The following is a 22,216-nucleotide window of genomic DNA, read 5'->3' on the forward strand; positions in this document are numbered from 1 at the left end:
TACCAGAGATTGGAGTTCAGTGTTGGCTAACGTACAAGTGCATCTAACAGGTTGGCATAAAAAAATAAGGAAAATACCTTTTACGCTTATAAAAGATTAATATATACTTTCAAAAAGATCCGATCTCTAAATTTAATAAAATATAAATTTTCATTAAAATACCATGACTAAAAACTTGTTAATTTGAATCAATTTTTATTTGCCGCCTGAATCTAGTGATGTACGTTTTCATAGAAGAAACGGACGATATATCGAATCAATCGAAGAACGGATGATATCGTTGTAAACATAAATCATTTCCCATCTCTACCGCATGCACGATTTGTGTACAACCGCGAGTTTGATTAATAATATAATATAATTTAAATCTGATACCTTCAAGAAAAAGGCACAAAAATGGAGGAGGTTCTCGAGACGATGCAGCTGGAGAACATGCACTGCGATGTGTGCGAGGGTACGACCTTCCAGGAGCGCGAGGGATTCTACTACTGCGTGGAGTGCGGCACACAGAAAGATCAGATTCGTGCAGTGGACATTACCGCCGAGGATAACTTTGATGATACGGCAGCAGGCCGGTACACAGCCAGGACGATCCGACAGAAGAAGGATACGGAGAAGGAAGATGAGGACGACATCACCTCGTGGGAGTTTTACAATTACGTGCTGCGCGGCTTCCTTCAGGAGCTGCTCAACATGGGCGCCAAGCCGGAGCTTAAGCTGATGACCCTGCAGGTTTGGACGGCTTACTTGGGCAGCATGGAGGTGGCCTTCAGCAAGAGCAACAAGACGGGACTGCCCAAACTTAATGTGCGGGCGCTGCCCATGTGGGTTCATGCATACCCCTAAAATTTCTTATTTTCAAATTCCCAATTCTTTCAGAGATGCCCGCATCATCTACAACCATAAGCCATTGAAGAAAGGCAAGAAGGGCAAGAAGAGCACTCTAACGGGTGACCCAAATGATGAGCGCGCCAAGTTCAGATTGTGGAACAGAACTAAGGTAGTTTATTAGCCGCTGGTAGTCGGTATATAGAATTCGTTAGGGAACAGCAGGGGCAGCAGCAGGAAAAGGGTCCGTTGGTAGTCATTATACATGGGTTTTGCTGTATTTATCTCCTGTACTGGCTTAGAATCTGTAGCGATATGTTGAATAAAAAATAAGCGTTAGGATTAGTTTAACTAATTACTTTCAATGCCTTCTGGAGCTCCGGGCACAGGTTGTCCGTAGGCCAATGCCAGGATGGCCAAGCCGATTATAAACAGACGCATGGACATATGTGCAACGAGTCACTTTACCAAACTGTTGCTGACATGACCACGTTCGTCTTTTATAGCTCCACAAGCTATGTAAGCGACATAGTTACTTGACTCATTAGTGATGTTTACTCAGATGCCAGTCTAACACCTTGCTCCCATTCCATTTGCAGCGGAATCTAGACGCCTCCGGCTACCGCTCGCACGGAGGAGCTTCAGAGTCCGAAGGGGAGCAGAGTCTCCACCTGCAATGGTCAATGCGTGCACGCAAGTCCCTGAAACGCCATATGCCGCTGAAGCACCTGGACAAGCACAGCCGCGACAGCAAGGGTAGTATGTCGTGCCACAGCCTTAGACCGAGGGTCAAGCAGCTGCAAAATTTTGACCGTAACATCTATTGCCTGAATATTATCAAGTTGTATGTGGTGCTGGGCATAGCCCTTAATATGGTGGAGGATGATATACAGCTATCGGACCTGCTGCGCTTCATTGATGAGGAGCACTTGACCAAGCGGTGCATGCTTAACTATCTGCCGGGAAATGTGGCGGCCAAGGGCAAGGCACTGCTCAAAGATATGGAGCTCAGCAAAATCAAAGACAAAGTTACCAACAAGGTGACTATAATCCATCATTTTCTAACGATGGTATTTCTATTAATATATATCTTTACATTCTCCACAGCTTCTGCGTTCAAACATTGCATCTATGTCTCGATTCATAAACTTGTCTGAATATCAAAAACCGAACCTGAACTCCCTAGCGGAGCGCTATATTCTGGAGTTGGCACTGCCACCTCGGCTACTGAAGTACGTGAATAGCCTGCTTGACCTGTATCCGCCCACTTTTTTCAACGCGATGACCGTACACTCGTATCCGCGCTATGAAGCCAGGACTATGGCCTACATCCTCTACGCCATGAAGTTACTCTTCGGCTTGGACGATATCAAGGAGCGAAAAATATCTGAATCGTCTGCTAAAATCAACGAACAACTGCTGGAAGTCGGCGGAGATGAGGCTCCCTTGCTTTTTGTTTTTACCGAGTGGATGGAGTTTGTGGAGATGAGGAAAGTGATTGTTTCGCATTACAACCAAAGTTTTGCCCGTCGCTTCGGGGTAGCCACCCGGACTGGTTGTCAGGTGGACGACATCCTAGCAAAAGAGTGGAAAGAAAAGGAGCAAGGCGAAACCTTCGACTGGATGCAGGGATCTGCGGCAATGAGGCGTCAGCATGAAAACCTTACACACATTATTGAAACGATGCTGAAGGACCATTTTGGCGAGTCCAGCAAAGAAAGTTTGGAGAAGGAGCACATTGAATTCCAGCCCAGCTTGACTCCGGCTCACTCCTACTTCAACAGAATCCTACTCCAAGTATCGCGGTCGGATGGTGCAAAAATGAACATCAAAATTCCAGAAAACATGAAAGTGGATCACACGGCCCGCAACCTGGATCCCTTTGTGCTGGAGACGACCGAACTGTCGCAGTATTTGTCCCAGCATGGCCTTAAACTACGGGTGGAGGAGCTGGCCTGTCAGGAGGACATCCAAAAAGTGGGCATATTCCGGCCAATAACAATAATACGAGGTGATGGTCGAGAATACCGCGCCAACACTGAAATTAAAACCGAGACGTGGATCAACGAGCTTAAGAGGAAGGAGAAACGGCCGGACTTTCGGTTCACACAGCCCATTGGAACCTATGGAGCCCGCTATTTGAAACGTATAACAATGCGCGATGCAAGACGTGTGAAACTTGAGATAAATAATCCCTTTTGGGATGTTACCGAAACGCCCAGCTTTCTTCTCAAACTCAACGATAACGAGATACCACTTGACAGCCTTAGCTCTCTGCAAACCTTCGAGGAAGGGACCATGGATCCATTGAACATCCCTCTAGATCTGCCCCGTCGCAATCTGGAAAAAAATGTGAATCCGGATGCTTCTGATAGAGCATCAGACCAAGTAGCGGGCGATATCAATGATGAGCCGCCAAGCCCTGATACACTGCTGTTGCAAGTGTCCAATTTTGATTGCTGGCTTCTACACGGGTATATGAAAAGAATTCGGAAGCATGACAAGCATGAACTGCGTCAGTTGTTCCCCTGTTCCTTCCGTTGGCTCTTGGAGACCTGTGCCAGCACAATCGGCATAGTCTGGGAGGAGCTCTACGAGGAACTGCTCATCGTGGAAGTGATGTACCATCACAGCATCAGGGACTGGAGCAACCATAGGAACTATCTGTGTATTCAACACAATACTCAAGAGAAGGACATCCGAGCCTTAGCCAGGACGTACAAGGAGTTATGGTAGTATATAAGAAGTATTAGGGTTTTGAGATAACAAACAACGATGCCATGCAGTAAATATAATATTCCTCTTATTGTAATTGTAAGCTGTAGAAATCTGTGAAACCTGTTGAACAATGATTAAGATTCAAATAAATCTGTGGGTTAAGCAGTTACCAAAGTACAATCTTGACACACCCATTAGTCAACAGCTTAAGTCCAGGAAATTATGATTTACACACTTATCGAAAGCAATCAATTCGTTTAACAAAAATATTCGTTGTCTCCCCATACGTTTTCGTATGGCCAAAATGTTAAATTTGCATCCATTTTAGATTCAAACGATCTATTAAGAGGCAGTGCTATCTCCTTGGCCGCGACTGTGTGAGCAAAGGCACATTAACATCAATATCAATAGGCAAATTAGCGTTTATCAGAACAACAACAATCACATTAGCAGCAACAATGCGTGTCGCGGTTTTGTTTACAAAAATCTTCTTCAAAAGAGAGCGCCAGGCCCCACGGTCATACCCAACTGAAGAGAGCAAAAAAAAAAGAGCGTGAGAGTACTTGGGGAAACAGTGGTGCTCACTTGGCTTGTTTTTGGGCAGTTCTACTTATAAAGTTATTATACCAAATCATCAACAATGAAATAAAATTTAAAGGATGTTTAATTGTGATAATTTATATTTAAGTTTAATGTTTTCAAGGCTCTCATAGGAGAGATTTCCTCTGTAATGATATCGTTTAAATGTATAATGTCCAGCTTTGTTCGTGCTTAAAAAATCCGCTGAAGAGGTGATAATGTTATTATTTTTTTCTTTCAATATTTTGATGATCTCACCTATAATTATAGCTATATGTAGCTAGAAAAGAGACCATCTCCGCTGGGGAGCAGTGAGAGTGGGCAAAGAAATCATAGGCGCGCATTCGCACGGCGCGTTTCAGTGCTAATTTTAACGTCGTCGCCGACTGTTTCGCCTTATTGCCTGCCATTGCCCTGCTGCGATTTGAGTTTCCCTATTTTCCACTTTTCCACTGGCCGCGCGCACTGAGTTCGAATTCAATTTAAATTAGTTCCCATTGTGCCTTTGTACGCCTCTTTGCCCGTCCAGCGCAGTGTGATAACCAGAAACTAAAGTGCCCGTGCCCAAGAAGTGCAGTGGAATCGGATGTGTGGACAGGAATTTTAACCGTTGCAACGCGACTTGAAGAGAACCACCGATCTGAAAGTGATGAAAGTGAGGAGGCCACAGAAATAGGAACCAAAAATAAATACAAAATCAGAGTTTAAAAATAGCCGAGTGCATGGCAAATTATGAGATATCTAAAGACTGTCAATTAAAATAGCACTGTGTGTCTGTGATTTGTTGGATATCTTTTGTTTTTTTCAACGGTTTTAGAAGTCTGCTGGTGAGTTGGTTTTCGGTTTTCGAAAATGTTTTCATATGTTTAATATGCGCGCGTGTGGTTACCATTCAAATGCTACGAATATGGAAAGACAGCTGTTTCAATACCGCCGAAAGTATAGTAGTGCTACCATTTTTCAAGAGTTTAGCTGCCTGGCTGTTACGTCAACCTTTTGCGGGGGGGGCGGGGTGTTATGCTATACCATACCATTTGAATCTCTAGTTTTTGTAGGCTAAGCCCCCCGCCACCGCCGCTATAATACCGACCGATCTGGCTGACGTTCTTGGCGGTTTTTGAGGTTAACAACATTTTCAGGCCGCTTTGTTTCGCTGTGAGCCAAACAATAAACAACTATTGACTCGCACTGGCCATGTTTAGCGAGCCGACTTACAAACAATTAATAGCTACTATTTTGTCACTTTCTGACTTTTATGCCAAAATATTTGCCTAAGCTGTTCGCATTAGCAAATCGAACAAATTGCTCAAAGCGAAAAAAAATAAGAAAACAACCATATAGCACGCGCATTTATCTTGATTTCGAATCCATGTGACTAAATCATTATTTGTGGGCTTACAATTTGTTTTCCCAACTGAAGTCTGCCTTAGCCAATTGGGTCCTGTTTTTGCGGATTCTTTATTGGTACAGTGGTCTACCGAACTAGTGGACTAAAGATCAAAAAGATAGTTTTTTTTATTAACCCATTTGATAATCAACACAGATATACTTTGTTTACTTGGTAATACAAAGGTGGTAATAGAATGAAGTCCATAGGGTCAAGAGCTGTTTTTAATGATAGGTAAATCAGCGCCTGGTTCTATAGCAATTTAAGTAAGTAATTTACAGAATATCAACACGTTTTCATGTGATATTGCACTGAAAATTTCTGGAAATTTCATCAGTGAAATGTTTGCTGTTGTACGAACGCCCACTGTATATGAGGAATATAATATGAGATTGGTGTTTGTCAAATGCTAATTAGTTTCATTATATCTGCCAGCCACGAGTGCAGTGGGGTGGAGTTCGGGGGCCGTGAAGTGTATTAATTGGATGAGCCGAAACAGTTTGATAAGCACAATATTGCTTGCCACGGATCTGGTCGGACATATGGTAGTAATCATGTCTGTCCGTCGAAATGTTTATCAATCCCACCCCCCAATCTTACCCCCACCCCCAAAAAGATACAAAAAGTAAGCCACTGGATGTCAAACTGAAAAGACACTTTGATGGACATATTATGGACAGTTCGGCAAGCGGGAGCGTATGAAATGCTAAATATAAACAATGCCAGGTATAACTGTGCCTAACCCCCTCCCACTCCAACCCCATTCATTAAAGGAAAATTAGGAAAAGCAGGCGAGAAGGGTTGACAGATCCGAAAATAATCAAGGCAGCAAAGATTCGGCGGCTGGCGAATTGCGTCTACCTGGTTGGACTTTGGATGATGAGTGTGCCAGGGATTGGGGAAGGGGAATTGGGCTTGGGATCCAAGTGGGTCTCGTGTGGCACGTGTTCAGGTGGCTCTAAAACTGTTGCCACACTTATTTATAGCAGCAGTAAATCCGTGGTTCGTGCAAGCAGAAAAAAAGTATCTCAGTCATAATTAAACTTGCTTTCAGAGATTTTACTCTGAACTTAAATATTCAAAGCGAATATAAATCATTTATTTTATATGATTTTTAGTATCATGTTTGTTTTCAAATTACGGAACAGCGTACGTTTAAACAATTTCATCTTCATTCGAAATGCGTAATGCCAATGTTGTATGTATGAAAATCTGCAAAAAAATTTTGTGTATTTGTCTAATTTTATTTTTGAGTTCCTTTTCGGCGCTTCCGCTGCCTGTCTTTGTCATTTCCCGAAAACAGCAGAATCTCGCCATGATTATTTTCTTGAAAAATGCGCTATTTGTTTGCTATTGTTTTGCTTGGTTGCCGTTTGTGTTTGTTATTCTGCTGCGTTTCGGAGGAAAAGAAAAGCTGGCGCTTGTCCCTGCAACCATTCACATGCCACACACTTTTAATAGACCTTTCATTTCGTTTGTTTATTTTTGCATCTCTAGTGTTCTGTTAGTGTATTCTTAAGCTTCAGTGACAGAACAGTAAATATGGGGTATAATATAAGAAATATATTTCAAAAAAAAAAGTCAATTCAAAGAACTAAATAATTATGTTGCAAATGCATATTATAAGAAATTGTTAAGTGTTACACAAGGCGTATACTTAATATTATTAAAAATGTTGCTTATTAAGGCAATATTTAGTGAAATGGTACTGTTTGTTATTAAACAATAGCTTATTAAGCATAATTTATGTAAAGAGCTGTTGTAACTTTAATACTTTAAAACTCCCTTAAAAGAATGTTTTACAGTACGTATGCGTAATATTTATCAATGATGTCAAAACTATGCTTCAGACCTATTTCTCCATACCATTTCTTGTTGTTCATCTCACTCAGTACCCACTGTACTTCCCATGCCGAAGAAATGGCAAGATTTTTAATTCGCGATTGGCTGCCGCACTCACGTTTCTACGGGTACGCGAGACATTGAAGACGCAGCCCATTAATTGGATTACAATTCTTCGCATTTTGCCAGTGTGGTTTTCTTTTGATTTGTTGTTCCACACGTTGCCGTCTGCTTCTTTCTTCTTGGCCATTAGTCATGCATATGTTGCGACTCTTCAACTTGTTGCGTACACCCGATTTTGCACATATGCCACACGCCCGCCACCTGCCCCCTCCTTCCACTCCCGTATAGCCCATATATATATATATATCTGCATATATCGCTCCTTTAATAAACGTGGTGGAATTTCGCCTTCATATTGTAACCGTATATCCGTAATGCGAAATTGTGTGAAATAAATCGTACACAAAAACTCATGACAAAGTGTAAACAGACGAGGTCATAATAATATAAGTGATACTTTGGGCATGCTCTAGATATTAAATTGATATTAAATGTTTAAATATTAATTTAAATTTTAGAAAAAAGCAAATACTACACGATATATATTTCATTGTCTTGTTACTTTAAACGGTTAAAATAAAATAAAACTTAGGGGGCGAAGTTTTGACGATACAAGAAATAATAAAAGAAATCGATATAACTTATCTAAGAAGTTCGATTTACGTGTTTATTGACTAATTTATTTGCAAAGAAATTTTTAATTGTAAACAATCGGTATCTCATTTGAATAAACCCGCCCTAAGCTTATTTTTTGTACAATTCTTAATGGAAAATTTAATAGAATCTGATCCATTAAATTTTTTTAAATAATTCCAAGTTCATAACAAAAACTATAAACAAGATGGAGCCTCTTTTGAATGCCTGTGGTATTACTTTTGTTTATTTAACGAATTTAATGATTTTTTTACTATTTGTTTTCCTTCTTCATCTGTAAATATTTTTCTGGAATTCTTAGATGGCTTTAGATTGTTTTCGTGTCATGTCCACAATAAGCCACATTAAATATGTTTTTGTCTTTTACAATGTTTTTTGTTCACTGGCCGAAATTTTCCACTCTGACGTTTTCGCGCTGCCTTCAGAGTTCAAAATCAAATATTTGGGCTGGAGATTAGCGAAATTGCCTTTTTTGTGTAATTGTTAATTGGAACGCCAGCCAGCCTCTTGGCATTCGGCTATTAACCGGCCTCAAAAAAAAAAAACGAAATATTCTGAATATTATTTCCCTGCTGATGGAAGCGAAATAAATTGAGTAGAGATCAATAAAAAGAGGATCTACAAAAGCAGACGAGGCCAAAAACGACGGACACACCTCTGAACTGACCAAAAAAAAAAATAAATAAAGAAAAGAAACCTAAAATTTATTAAACACGAAGGCGGCGGAATTTAATTCAAACCGAAAGCAGATGTTTTGTTCTGTTTTGCACGCAGGCGTAATTTCTAAAGTAAACAAATGACAGGAGACGATTCATTTGCACAACCCATTTGTTTGGCAAGAGCGAGGGGGTAGGTGCCGAGGGGTGTGGGGAGGGGACTAGTGATTGTGCGACAGGTGTTAATTGGCCGACAAATTCAAAAACACGCAGCCCGCTCATGCGATCAAGTCGGGGAGATTCATGCAAACATGCATTATACAACCATACAACCGGTGTGTGTGCATCCAACACGCTAATAGATTCGACCGTTCAATTCGCCTGCAGATCATCGCTCGGATCACGTTCGTCTTGGACCAGCCCATTCTCATCCGCGTCCACCGGAAGTCCAGTTCCCAATGGGTCGCTGGGGACGGCAGAGTCCGGTGCTGGAGCCGCCGGACCCACAGATGCAGGCCACGCCCCCGCCGCCCACCCTGCCGCCAAGGACGTTCATGCGGCAGTCGAGCATCACGAAAATCGGAAACATGCTCAACACGGCCATCAACATCAATGGAGCCAAGAAGCCAGCAAGTAAGTCAATGCAGTATCATATTTTTAAGTTTTTCCACATATGTTGGGGTAAAAAAATAGGTCATGGTCACGCGGTAATAAAAATGTTATCAACAAAAATGATGAATTATTGCTTAAATTCCCAAATGTACTCTTCAGATGGTATTTAATTTTACATTGCATCTTGTAATGTAAACTCGTCACCTAAAAGGAATTAGATTATGCTTTGGAAAAGACGATTTTATTTAACAATTCAAAGTGCCCGCCAAATCACCGTTACCAATAACATTGGCGCCAACAGTCTGCTGTTAGTCGCGAGAACTTTGCAACACCAACGCCTCGGTACACTGCCCAACACTGGGCAAATGCAACGCCGTTCGCACAGCGGCAATTCGGTAGCTTGGAACTCTTATTGTAAAGTGCGAAATTTGCAACAAAATTTATACTTCCATTTTGCGTTGGATTTATCGCAATCCGTTAGTCTCTAACCAAGTTAAAACAGCGAGCGGAGCGTGCGGGAGTGGTTCGGCAGCCGTGTAAATAGTGCAAAAGTGCGTGCGATAGCGAAAATCAAGGCGGAATGCCGCTTGTGCAAAAGCAAAAGCCACACTCATTCGCATTCATATTAATATTACGACGCAACGACGAAGCAGTGCAGCAAAAGAGGCGGCAAAAACGGGAAGAAGAGGCAGCGCGCAGAATGTGAATAGGAAACAGAATCAGAAAACAGAAGCTTTTTTTGGACGTCTTATTTTCGGCAACATTTGATTTTTGCCTGAATTTATTGGGTAGTAAAAAAATTGGGAATTGCATGCTTATCCCTTTTTCGATCACGCGGTTTTTACTCGCAGGCGTAAAGTAATAAGGCATCGCCACTATTTAGTGTTCTCGATTTGAAGGTTAGATTTCGCATATATTTTTTGCTCGGAATTCGCGATAAAACAAAGAGACAAAGCAAGCGGCGCAAACGTGTGTCTGCCTCAGTGTGTGTGTGTGTATTTATTTGTATTTCGCATTTGTTTGGCAAAATGCAATAAATAATAATAATTGTGGATTAACTGGCAAATATCTCGTTTTATCGGTGTGAAGTAATTTTTTTTGTATTCGCTCACAACCACCGGCTGCACTCGCTCTCTCCCTTTCGCTCGCTCGCACACACACGCACGCACGCACAGATGCACGTATAAAACGCACGCCAAAATTCTGCCGCTGCGCTGCTGCCGCCGACGTCGTCGTCGCGAACAAAAAAAATAATTTCCCCTACTTTTGCAGTTCTTTCTTCCCCTCTACATGCTTAAGTCGTGCTAATACACAAAAAAATACACAATTAACAAAATAATCAAATGCATAAACAACAACGGAAAACCAAAGTGTAATCAAACGAATTAGTGAAAAGAGCTCAGAAGAAGAAGCGCTCAACTTTTTGAAACTTCAAAATCGGCAGCTACAACAACAACACCACCCCCGTGAGAAAGAGACGGAGCTAGAGAGCGCGAGCGCAGCTCCTTTGGCCTTCTCCTTTTGTTCTTGTTATTTTTGTTGTCGCTCCGTTTTTCGTTGCTTCTAGTGCTGTTGTTGTTGTTTTAGCTGCGGCTGCTTAAAAATCGACGCAAACTGTTCGGTAAAACATGGCCGGTAAGTTTAATTCTTTCCTCTCCCTTGCCGATGCTCATCTCCTTCTCTTCTCCTTCTTCTCTGCTGCTCTTCGCGTTCGTCACTCGCTTTTTGTGTGGGAACTGCCAACTTTTTCTTAATACCCTACAGTAGAGTATTATGGGTTTGGTTGTAGGTTTGTGATTTCGTGGATGTGATCGTTTTGATTTCATTTTCATAATATACTCACTTTTATATAAATAATCGAATTCCTATTTCGAGTTTTCATCGACATAAGTTTATGAACAAGGCCAAATTGCAAGGGTATTTTACTCTATGTTTTGGCATTTCCTCGATCTATTTTTGCTTTTCCGATCATTTTGATGTTGGCATTAAATGCGCCAATAAACAAATTCAGTGAGAAGTAAACAAACTAGTCTCGAACGCATTCGAATAACAACTTTTCCCTATCAACTAGCATTGATCTTTGCACTTGAACGAAACGCCGAAAGCGACGTGAGCGGCATGCAAAAGTCAAATTGACAGGCCCCCGCAGCCCCTAAAATATATTGATTTCGAGCACATGCTCGATACAGAGACACAATTGCCATAATTAAATAATAAACAATTGCACAAAGTGCTGAGAATGCGGCGTTCAAATTGGCTCGGTCAATAGATATAGAGCCCTCGAAACTGGATCGTGTTTTTTTTTTTTTGCCATGTGCAAATTGAGTTAAAGTCGCAATGGACCAAAGGAAACCCCATCCACCACACACCCCCTCTATTTTATTCAATTTCCCCAAGCATATCCCCAGCGACGTGACGTCGCTCAGGTTTATAGACTTTTTTCGTCGCTTCTTTGCGATGTATGCAAAATTATTTGGCAATTTCATATGCAGTCTCTGTGTATCTGCAAGATACGCACAAGTGGACATGGACATCTCCTAATGGCCTGCACGTCTCCAGAAGTTGAACAACACAATGTCGCCGAACAAGACATTACATAAGTTTTGATGTTCTAGTCATGAGAAATGCGGAGATTTCGAGAGGGTTAAGTAAAGAGGGGCAGATTGATGTGTGTCTTAGATTAGATTGGATATGGTAATTGACGGGGGGGTGGTACTGGCGAGGTGCTACAAAGACGAACGTTAAGGCTCTTTTGTGCTCAATTGGCAATGCACACTTGAAGTGCCCAAGAAGCCAAACAAGCTGAGATCATAACTAAACAACCAATCAATTATCGATTAGGTGGGGCCTGTACTATTCAGTTTCTTGCTAGACTTTACAATATAAGCAATAGCTGAAATAGCGAAAATGTTTCAAAGAAGCATCAGAACGTTTGTTTGCCAATTCCCCAAATAACTTGCTCATTAATGATTCCTAACCAATATTCTTAATTGCTCGCTCCGTGGTTCAGCCAGGCATATGAATTATTTCTGTAACGCTTTCCTTTGAGGAAACAACTTATCCAAGGGGCTGCCAAAATAAAAAGGATTTCCCTGCCGGATGTGCCCCGTTCACCGCTCCTCATCCGCTACATACATATTCACCTTGCCTTCTGTGTTTGTCAGTCCAGCAGTCCGTTCCGCCATTCTCTAGGTCGTTCAGTTGTCCCGCCCTATAGACTGAAATATATAGACTGAAAACCGTGATATTGTAGATAGTTAGGTAGATAGTATGGTATAGCAGAGTATAGTAGTGGGGGGATGGAGCGTTAGAGCTTTGGCTTAGCGGCGACATCGCGTGGTTGTGTTAAATAATTGTGTCAATATTTGAGTTTCATTATTTTGTTCCATTTTGCGGGCGCTCATGAAAATCTACTTATCTCGTTATGTACGTTTATATGCGATCTAACGAATAAATAAGCTAGCAAGAGCAATTTTTCTTGTTTTTCCCCATATACTTCCCAGTAAATATGCTCAATTATTTTTTAATTGGTGCCGTAAGAACTAATGAGTTGTTTCGCAATCTTGAGTGGTAATATATTGGCATAGCCAAATTTATAAGATTTTCTTTAAAGCAACCGCATAATTTAGTAGTAGGATTTATTTACTAATTTTCGGACATTACACAATTAAATTGCTCATCGATTCAACACTTTTGTTTTCATTTGTGCATTTACTACGACGACGAGTTCAATGACTCAACATCTCTAAATGGCAGTTTGCTAGGTTTGCGGGGGCGTTTGCGAACCTGCCACATATAATAGGAACTATAAATAGTCGCAGTGCCGCGAGATGTGAGTTATGACTGACTAATTGGACGACTGAGTGCCTTTGATCCTATTACGGTGCGGATACCCTGCACACTCGGAATAAAAACAGTCGGCATAAATATGTACAATTGCTGCGCCTCGTCAATCGCATTGTGACGTCGTCAATGGCAGCAGGAAAATGCCAACAGACTGCCAATAGCCAGCGGATAATGAGGTCACAGCACATGGGACTGGGCTGGGCAAGGGCTGTGCCAAAGAAATCAAACAAACAAAGCCCAATGAATATTTGGGAATGATGAAAAAATTGCCAAAATTCGCACACAGCCCCCAGACATGGGGGCCAAAAACAAAAAGCAAATGGCAGATACAAAACGAAATGGAGTACAGTGGGCATGACAAACATTTTGTGTATTACCTACATGAAGTTTATAATGATGCCGGAGGCATTTTATTAATAGATTATTACTTTTAATACGGGTTTACTTCGAAATTGATTAAAAAAATGAAAATGTCGATAAATAAAGATAAAGTACATCCTGCATACCACTGTCAGTGAGAAGGAAAACTCATTTTCCAAATGAAATGCTCCCATTATGGAATATCAGTGTATAAAGTGGGGTTTTCGAATAAGGAGGACAGCAGCAACGTCATCGTTTACACAACGTACCGCAATCGCTAAAAGTGGCTGTGCAGAGAGAGAATGGCAAAAAAGAAGCGGTGGAAAAGGGGCGTGGTTGTGGTCTAAAAGCAGCTATACAAGGAAACGGAAAGAAGAATATTTGGCCAAGAGATTAAAGGGCTTTAAAGACAGGCAGACCGGCGCGGAAGGCCGAGTATGGCGTCATTAGCAAATATTTGGGCAGGCCCAAGATACGGTCGTCATAGTTGGTTGTCCTTCCGCTTACCATCTATGTATGTTCCTTTGAACATGTATGGGCTCGGGAGCAAATCAAACGTTACACTTGGTTTCATGAGCCGCCAGCCTTCTCAGTTAGTTTTCCAATCGAATTGCCATTCAGTGGATCGAACTCCAGCTGGCCGAAAGTGTCAAATTGAGTACTCATCATTTGGTCCTGCTCTGTCTTTTCAGGTAATGGAGAGGCGTCTTGGTGCTTCTCACAGATTAAAGGCGCCCTAGACGATGATGTCACGGATGCAGACATCATATCCTGCGTGGAATTCAATCACGATGGCGAGCTGCTGGCCACTGGTGACAAGGGCGGTCGCGTCGTCATCTTTCAGGTGAGTAAATACGTTTTTTATGCAATCGTGACATTATTTAACATATCAACAAACTATTGCAGCGTGATCCTGCCTCAAAAGCCGCCAATCCGCGACGCGGCGAATACAATGTCTATTCGACATTCCAATCGCACGAGCCCGAATTCGACTACCTCAAGTCCCTGGAGATTGAGGAGAAGATAAACAAGATCCGGTGGCTGCAACAAAAGAATCCCGTGCACTTTCTGCTCTCGACCAACGACAAGACAGTCAAATTGTGGAAGGTCAGTGAGCGTGACAAGTCGTTCGGCGGCTACAACACGAAGGAGGAGAACGGCCTGATCCGGGATCCACAGAATGTAACGGCCCTCCGAGTGCCATCCGTGAAGCAGATACCACTGCTGGTGGAGGCCTCCCCACGGCGCACCTTCGCCAATGCACACACCTATCACATCAATTCAATAAGCGTTAATTCGGATCAGGAGACCTTCTTGTCGGCCGACGACTTGCGGATCAATCTGTGGCACTTGGAGGTGGTCAACCAGAGCTACAACATTGTCGACATCAAGCCAACCAACATGGAGGAGCTAACAGAGGTGATCACGGCGGCCGAATTCCATCCGACCGAGTGCAATGTGTTTGTCTACTCGAGCTCTAAGGGCACAATACGATTATGTGATATGCGTTCGGCGGCGCTATGCGACCGGCACAGCAAACAGTTCGAGGAGCCCGAGAATCCAACGAATCGCAGCTTTTTCAGCGAAATAATCAGCTCCATCAGCGATGTGAAGCTAAGCAACTCGGGTCGCTACATGATCTCCAGGGATTACTTGAGCATCAAAGTGTGGGATCTGCACATGGAAACAAAGCCCATTGAGACTTATCCGGTTAGTTATTACCTAATATAATCTGTTTCTCGAAGGTAGAGGTATCTGCAGAAGTTTTGAAGCACATCTAATTTCAGCTGAGAGTCATACTAATTTCATCGTTTATTTTTTACAGGTTCATGAATACCTGCGCGCCAAGCTGTGCTCGCTGTACGAGAATGACTGCATCTTCGACAAGTTCGAGTGCTGTTGGAACGGCAAGGACAGCTCAATAATGACCGGAAGCTACAACAACTTCTTCCGCGTCTTCGACCGCAACTCGAAAAAGGATGTGACGCTAGAGGCGTCCAGAGACATCATCAAACCGAAAACGGTGCTTAAGCCACGGAAAGTTTGCACTGGCGGCAAACGGAAGAAGGATGAGATCAGCGTGGACTGTCTAGATTTCAACAAGAAGATCCTGCACACCGCCTGGCACCCCGAAGAAAATATCATCGCCGTGGCTGCGACCAATAACCTATTCATATTTCAGGATAAATTTTAGCCAACACTCCTCACAAGAACCACACCATACGCCACAATCACACAAGCAACTATATCTACAGAAACACCAAGAACTACGATCACGCCTCATCCTTATGTTAAATTAATCGGTTTGTTCCAAGATAGTTTTCAAATTTCACTTGCAATCAAATTGTTTGCCTAAAACCATTACCTCAGGCCACCCTTATCCCCATCTTGTTCTCCTTCCCGCCCTCCAAAAAAAAACCAACCTTACATCATACATAATGCCATAGCAAAAGCTTTGTATAACGAGAAACAATACCAGAAACTTAAGAGATGGAAACAAATTTTTATACATTACATTTATAAATAGTGAAGCGTATATTTGATTTCATGTAGCGCAATTCAAAAACCCACAATAAGAGTAATATATTATGATAGCTATTGATTTCGCCGAAAATTTTTGTATAATTAGCGCCAGCGCCGAAGTATTTGTAATAAAAGATAATAATATACAACATAAAAAAATCATAAAATACATGTTGTAATATTTTTTCTGTTCGCTTGTTAAGTTTACGATGAAAAGTCAAGAAACATATGCGCCCTGTTTGCTCTACTTTATAAATATAGACTAAACACGAATTTCCGATTGTTTATTCGTTTGACAACGTTCATTCCATGCAAAAAGAGACGATAGGCCGCGGAGCTTGTCGATCGACTATGTCTCATTTTAAATCTCATCAGCAACGTCAGCAATCGAACAGCCGGAAGTTGTCTCAGTCAAACCAATTTAAAATGCTCATTTAAACACTTAATAAATTCACTAAGAACCCAATGCTAGACCAGAAAGCAGAAGTCAAAGATTTGAGGCAAACGCGGTAGAAGTATGAAATAGATGCATTGATAACGTATGCATCGCAGTTAATTGATACCTACATATACATATAAAAAACGCAGCCTAAGTTTAAAATACAAATTAGTGTTCTCAATTCGTTTAATTTAAAGTCTATCTGAAATGAGAGAAACAAGAAAAAAAAACCAATAAAAAGAAAACACTATTTTTATACGCTACATTTAAGCTAAGTATTGCTACTTTTAGTTCAACTATGCGTGCGTGCGTCCAAGACCAATTCTCACATATAGTCTATCTGCCCCTTGGCCCCGCCCCCTTTTTCATCGGTCAACGACTTTTCCAGCGTGTTTACTGTTTTGTAAAGTTTCTTATGTTCATTGTCATGTTTTCCATAAAGAACTATAAACAAAACAACCATTTTTATAGGTTATCTAGTGTCTAGTGTTAACAAATAAAAAACAAAACAAAAAATTATATAAAAACGCAAACCATAAATGATAAATGAAAGTAAAAGTAAATTATAAACCATGCGCTGAAAATGTTAAACGACAAAATTATGAAAAATGTACGGCAGCAAGTTCAAAACACTGAAATGTAAACGCATAAAATGATGAAATAAAAACTAAAACAACATAAATTGTGCTTCTTATGAGAATAATGATATATTATTAATATTGTATTTTCAATAAACTAGTAATACGAGTACGAAGAGTGCAGCGGGATAAAAGATAGAAGCAGAGCCTAAATTGTTTAGAAAATAAGAATTCAGTGAAAATTGGTCTAGATCCTGAGTTAATCGTATACAAATTTTCCAGAACTTCGATACAAATATTTTGGTTGCAAAATTTCATGTTTTTGATCGACGACCCTCTTATTCAATTTTGTTTGCAACGCACATCTTTATTCATATATCTTTGACATGCCTTTTTGTAAATAAAATCGCAAACACAAAAAAGAGAAAACTTAAAACGAAAACATTATTCATTAAATGAAATAAAATCCAAAGCAGTCGAGTAGAGAAACTGTTGCAATTGCTGTTTGAATAAAAACGCAAACAGACGACAAATTGCAATTGATTAGTTTTAAAAACATTGAATTGCTATTCAAAATAAAGATCTAATAAAAGCAAACTTAAGGATAAAGTTTAGTTTTGCAAGCAAGAAAATTGTGAAAAATAATGAAAGTGTGTTTTATTTCGTCCCAGATGGCTACATTTACCCTGATAAGAACTATGATCAAGAAAAGTTATAAAAATAATACTCAATGGGGTCAGTAACATAATATCACAATATATATTTTATGCGAATTAATTTGTTCTACTTGATAGCGAGTAATTACAGATATTTTCCGAAGAATTTTATAAAAATCATGTACAGTGCACATGTAGGTGGTATATGTATATTGTGGTATCATTTTGGAATCTCTCAAGCACACCTCGCATATTCCGTATGCAGCGAGTACCGTTACGTCCACTCTTGGCCATTTCAATGCCAATCACGCATGCGCACAGCTCAAGAGAGAAAGACTCGGAGAGCACAGTGCTCACTTAACATTGCCAAGACCACGACGTCGGAACTCCGAAAGAAACCCAAGCCGAAATAACGGCGGCTTAAAGTCTCAGTTCACTCAGATCGCTTGGACAGTGCGGTTCGTTTTTGATTTCGGCCTTAAGCGAGAGCTTTGGAAAAAGTAAAAAATATATATAAAAACGCCGGAACTGCTGCCTAAACCTGTTTTGGCCAAGTGAACACAACAAAAATAGCAGCGAAAACGCATGCAAGTGACGAAACGACCTTAAGCAAAAGCAAGAAAAATTATAAATAATTTACTTGGCTCTCAATTAATATTAAACATATATATTTGGAAATCTGACCATCTTTAGTGACGCAGCGAACCCGGGAAAAAACCCGAAATGCAAAATGCTGCAGCGTGAATAACATTCAACATTCGATTCAAAAATTAAAAAAAATTAAAACGTGGCTTTGGAAGTGGGAGTGAAATAAACCAGATCGGGATAACAAAGGAAGGAAATACGATGACATTGAGCAGCAGAGTTCTTTGTCTGCGATTGCAGCACCATTTACTACTGGTTATTTTAACGATTTTCCTGCTATGCCCCGCCGCCTGTGAGTTAACTAGACTACATTGCAAACTTAACAATAACAAGAAAACCGAGGCAAACTGCAAAAGAAAGAGAAATTTGTACTGGCGTTACGCTCCAGACGGGGCGAAAACAAATTCACTTTCGTGTAAAACTAGAGAAACTGGTCTAGTCTTGGATTGGTCTCGCAGAGCTCCCGCCAGGGGGCGCCACCTGGCCCAGTGGCAGTAAATCAGAAGCCAAATTGTTAGCTTATTAGTCAGAGCGAAAATCCAAAAAAAAAAACAAGTTTGTTGTCATAGTCTTTCGTTTGCGATTTATTTTCAATGTTTTTGTTTTTGCCGGCTTCGAATTTTCTTAATGATAACTTATCCAAATAGTGGCTCAGAACGAAGAAGAGGATGGCCCGTACCGGGGAAAATATCTGGGGAAACTGAACTCCTACCATCATCAAGTGTCCGGCGATGTGTACGCCGTGAATGAGTACACCTTTCTGATTGTGGGCTTCAACTACGACGGCAACGGGGCGGATACGTTCTTCTGGTCGGGCGCCAGTAATCGACCGGGACCGCAGGGATTCATTGTGCCCGATGAGTATGGCAAGTAAGTGTAAAAATATATATTATAAGGAGAATAAGGTGACATGAATATATGATGCAAATGCTAACCGTAGAACCAACATCCTGGATCGCTATCACAACAAGGATTTCACGCTGACACTGCCGGATCGAAAGAAGATAACTGAAATCAAATGGCTGGCGGTTTACGATCTGAGCAGTCAAAACAACTTTGGCGACGTTTATATACCCGAGGAGTTTGATCCACCGATGAGCCAATTGGGCGGAACCTTCTCCAAGCGCAGTCACAATGTGAGCAGCAGCAGTGTGGAGATCTTGGACTCAAAGACCATTCGCATCAAGGACTTCACCTACGATGGGCGTGGCAAGAGGACATTTTTCTGGACAGGAGTCGGGCCACAGCCGTCGAGTCGGGGAAGCAAGCTGCCAGATGAGCGAGGATAGTAAGTGTCACTAGGGATTTAAGAAAGTTAATCACAAATCCATTTAAACAATGATCATTTAGCCTTGATCCCATAAGACAGTACAACAAGGAGACCATAGAACTGGAACTGCCTGGCGATAAGACTATCTTTGACATCGATTGGATCAGTGTCTACGATGTGGCTGACAATGAGAACTACGGTCATGTCCTGTTCAACGATAAACTGAATGTTCCGCCATCCCTGGTGAAAGTTACGCCATTCGAATTCTCGCTGCCCAATTGCCGGCAGCTACACAAGGATATGCAGGTGTCCTGGGAGGTTTTCGGGCCGCAGATCACGTTTCAACTATCCGGTCAGGTGGGCGCCAACGATTATATGTCTTTCGGCATATCCGGATCTGATGTTTCCAGCCAGATGATTGGCTCCGATGTCGTGGTGGCCTATATAGACGACATCAGAGGCTACACCGTGGACTACAATATCACTTCTCTGGCGCCGTGCGTTCAGGTTTTGGGCCAAAACAAAGGAGTTTGCCGGGACGATGTGGTTGGTGGATTGGATAGCTTCCAGTTGAATACGTATAGTCGCAAAGATGGCATTAACACGATCAGTTTTAGGCGGACCCTCAAGTCATGTGAGTTGGTTATCATAAGTGGTATGGCTTTTCCTTACTGATCTTACTTACTCTTCCACATTTCAGCCGATGATGGCGATAAGGAGATTTTCCTAGACCGCAGCAACTACGTGATCTGGGCCTTTGGCCCATTGGACTCGAACAACGAGCCCGCCTTTCACACTTACTATCCCAAGAGCGATATAGTGATAGATTTTAACACCACAGAACCGGTTAATGATTGCTTTGCGTTTACAAAACGAGCGGAGACGACTAATCCTCCAGTGTGGGAGCGAACCAGGATAACAGATGCGTAAGAATCCAATCTTCCTGCATGGATGAAAAATTATTATAGTTAATTGTTTTGCAGAACTGTACGCACCTTCAACGCCTACTTGGGACCCTCTGGAGGACTTCGTGGCTATCAGGGGTTGACGAACCATGTGTCCAGTGGTTTGGCCTGGTACATCAACGGCTACATGATTCCAGAGCTTTACCTAAAACGTGGTCTGACCTACACCTTTAAGGTCAGGGGTGGCAATAATCCTCACTCCCCGGAGCACTATCATCCGTTAGTTATCACCGATGATCCCCAGGGTGGTTATGACCGACTGTCTGATGCAAAGCAGAGTGAGATTCGTGTATTGGCCGGTGTTGAGTTCACCAGGAGAGGCAGGCCCAAGCCCACGGCTGCTGGTCCCCTGTGCCTGTCCAGATATCCCCAAAATAGTGATCGCCGGCTGGATGATAACTTCCCCACATTCAAGAAGTTCAATCGATCGCTGATCACCGAGTGTGTGGAAGGGGAACCGGCTCTGTTGGAAATTACTCCAAATATCACGTGGCCGGATACTGTGTACTACAACTCTTTTACCCATGGCAATATGGGCTGGAAGATTCACATCGTGGACAGTTATACCAACTTGAAGAGTGGATCGATGGGCTTATCCTGGTCCTTGTGCATTATCCTGCTACCGTGGCTCGTGCTCCAGAACTGACTGTTTTCTCATTCTTAGATTCTCCTACTTAGTGTCTTAGTCTAAATTAAGCAGTCACAATCTATGTATTTGATACGCGTGTGTAGAATGTATGCTAAATGTTGTGTATATTATTATTTATATGATATTTAAATACAGAACTGTGTTGTACTTTAGAAGAATGAGCTATGAAGTTTTTAACCAAAAAAAAATGTAATGTACATCGTTTTTTCAGTGATTCAGATTTATTTGAAATGTTATTGAAGAATCGTGTTGTTATTCTGGATGGAACATGTTGTACAAATCACCGAAATTGGCCAGACAGGCATCTAAGATTCGGAATCGCGTTCCACCTTCTTGCGCGGCACAGGCTTTCCGTTCACCCACGGAGTGAACTTCACAATGCTGATGTTTCGCTTGGCGGCGTCTGCGCGCAGCTCAATGCGCAGGGCCTCTCGCACCACTCGGGCTGCGATGTTGGAATACTGGATATAGGTAATACCCACATCTCTCCAGGCTTTCATCTTGCAGTAATATGGGATTAACTATAAAGATGTTAGGATATTAGGTAAAAGAAACTGTCTGCATATAGAGTGTCTTACCTTCTTCCGTCAAGAATTCGAAGAATCTGATAAAAACCGAGAAACAGTTCTCTTTTCAAGATTTCGCACACGGTTGCCAAAGCCTATGTTTATATTAAATTCCAGTAAGTTATAATATCAAAGTTAAATCACAGTGGCTTGCTTACCTCCTCACACAAAAATCTTTTAAGGATTGACAAAGCACGTGTTTATCGATATCGATGTTTTTTTTATCCAGGCAGGGCTACAAACTTAATCGAACTAGGAGTTCTATGGATGCGATAAAAGTTCGATTTAAAACCAAATCGATACAATTTTTTATATATATTCAAAATCTAGCTTAAGTTACATGAAATGTGAATATAGGTTACTTTTCACTCCCCAAGCTC

General features: G+C 41.6%; 5 protein-coding genes across 7 annotated transcripts; 3 read left to right on the plus strand and 2 right to left on the minus strand.

Moving 5' to 3' along the window:
• The first annotated feature begins 287 nt into the window (after positions 1-287).
• Positions 288-3,726, plus strand: LOC6606983 (TATA box-binding protein-associated factor RNA polymerase I subunit B). Its single transcript, XM_032723573.1, has 4 exons — positions 288-824; positions 880-1,000; positions 1,428-1,868; positions 1,936-3,726. The coding sequence occupies exons 1-4, from the start codon at positions 397-399 to the stop codon at positions 3,562-3,564; spliced, it is 2,619 nt and encodes an 872-aa protein (XP_032579464.1). The 5' UTR covers positions 288-396; the 3' UTR covers positions 3,565-3,726.
• On the minus strand, positions 977-1,286 carry LOC116801811. The gene is made up of 2 exons (XM_032723576.1): positions 1,188-1,286; positions 977-1,133 (listed from the first exon to the last, which is right to left on the minus strand). The coding sequence occupies exons 1-2, from the start codon at positions 1,273-1,275 to the stop codon at positions 1,009-1,011; spliced, it is 213 nt and encodes a 70-aa protein (XP_032579467.1). The 5' UTR covers positions 1,276-1,286; the 3' UTR covers positions 977-1,008.
• Positions 3,727-4,505: 779 nt separating the features above from the next.
• On the plus strand, positions 4,506-17,727 carry LOC6606984 (protein phosphatase PP2A 55 kDa regulatory subunit). Of its 3 annotated transcripts, none has more exons than XM_002031740.2 (5): positions 4,506-4,952; positions 9,115-9,360; positions 14,238-14,389; positions 14,452-15,255; positions 15,371-17,727. In XM_002031740.2, the coding sequence occupies exons 2-5, from the start codon at positions 9,186-9,188 to the stop codon at positions 15,737-15,739; spliced, it is 1,500 nt and encodes a 499-aa protein (XP_002031776.1). In that variant the 5' UTR covers positions 4,506-4,952; positions 9,115-9,185; the 3' UTR covers positions 15,740-17,727. The 3 variants fall into 3 exon arrangements, with proteins under 3 accessions (XP_002031776.1, XP_032579466.1, XP_032579465.1); XM_032723575.1 differs by lacking the exons at positions 4,506-4,952; positions 9,115-9,360 and adding exons at positions 9,724-9,815; positions 10,612-10,974; XM_032723574.1 differs by lacking the exons at positions 4,506-4,952; positions 9,115-9,360 and adding exons at positions 9,737-9,890; positions 10,612-10,974.
• A 456-nt stretch (positions 17,728-18,183) lies between these two features.
• LOC6606985 (protein Skeletor, isoforms B/C) lies at positions 18,184-21,422 on the plus strand. Its single transcript, XM_002031741.2, has 6 exons — positions 18,184-18,678; positions 19,034-19,256; positions 19,327-19,674; positions 19,737-20,290; positions 20,357-20,582; positions 20,640-21,422. The coding sequence occupies exons 1-6, from the start codon at positions 18,588-18,590 to the stop codon at positions 21,265-21,267; spliced, it is 2,070 nt and encodes a 689-aa protein (XP_002031777.1). The 5' UTR covers positions 18,184-18,587; the 3' UTR covers positions 21,268-21,422.
• A 47-nt stretch (positions 21,423-21,469) lies between these two features.
• Positions 21,470-22,074, minus strand: LOC6606986 (protein stunted). Its single transcript, XM_002031742.2, has 3 exons — positions 21,995-22,074; positions 21,849-21,931; positions 21,470-21,791 (listed from the first exon to the last, which is right to left on the minus strand). The coding sequence occupies exon 3, from the start codon at positions 21,768-21,770 to the stop codon at positions 21,576-21,578; it is 195 nt and encodes a 64-aa protein (XP_002031778.1). The 5' UTR covers positions 21,771-21,791; positions 21,849-21,931; positions 21,995-22,074; the 3' UTR covers positions 21,470-21,575.
• Between the last annotated feature and the right edge of the window lie 142 nt (positions 22,075-22,216).

Source organism: Drosophila sechellia, chromosome 3R, assembly GCF_004382195.2.
Source record: "Drosophila sechellia strain sech25 chromosome 3R, ASM438219v1, whole genome shotgun sequence".
Taxonomy (NCBI): Eukaryota; Metazoa; Arthropoda; class Insecta; order Diptera; family Drosophilidae; genus Drosophila; species Drosophila sechellia.

Coding starts and splice junctions, on each gene's coding strand:
- LOC6606983 (XM_032723573.1), top strand. CDS start 397: ATGGAGGAGGTTCTCGAGACGATGCAGCTGGAGAACATGCACTGCGAT. Junction 1,001..1,427: donor GATTGTGGAACAGAACTAAG/GTAGTTTATTAG, acceptor TTCCATTTGCAG/CGGAATCTAGACGCCTCCGG. Junction 1,869..1,935: donor AAGACAAAGTTACCAACAAG/GTGACTATAATC, acceptor CATTCTCCACAG/CTTCTGCGTTCAAACATTGC.
- LOC6606985 (XM_002031741.2), top strand. CDS start 18,588: ATGACATTGAGCAGCAGAGTTCTTTGTCTGCGATTGCAGCACCATTTA. Junction 19,257..19,326: donor GTGCCCGATGAGTATGGCAA/GTAAGTGTAAAA, acceptor TGCTAACCGTAG/AACCAACATCCTGGATCGCT. Junction 19,675..19,736: donor CTGCCAGATGAGCGAGGATA/GTAAGTGTCACT, acceptor ATGATCATTTAG/CCTTGATCCCATAAGACAGT.
- LOC6606986 (XM_002031742.2), bottom strand. CDS start 21,770: ATGAAAGCCTGGAGAGATGTGGGTATTACCTATATCCAGTATTCCAAC.
- LOC116801811 (XM_032723576.1), bottom strand. CDS start 1,275: ATGTCCATGCGTCTGTTTATAATCGGCTTGGCCATCCTGGCATTGGCC. Junction 1,134..1,187: donor AGCTCCAGAAGGCATTGAAA/GTAATTAGTTAA, acceptor ATATCGCTACAG/ATTCTAAGCCAGTACAGGAG.
- LOC6606984 (XM_002031740.2), top strand. CDS start 9,186: ATGGGTCGCTGGGGACGGCAGAGTCCGGTGCTGGAGCCGCCGGACCCA. Junction 9,361..14,237: donor TGGAGCCAAGAAGCCAGCAA/GTAAGTCAATGC, acceptor CTGTCTTTTCAG/GTAATGGAGAGGCGTCTTGG. Junction 15,256..15,370: donor AGCCCATTGAGACTTATCCG/GTTAGTTATTAC, acceptor TATTTTTTACAG/GTTCATGAATACCTGCGCGC.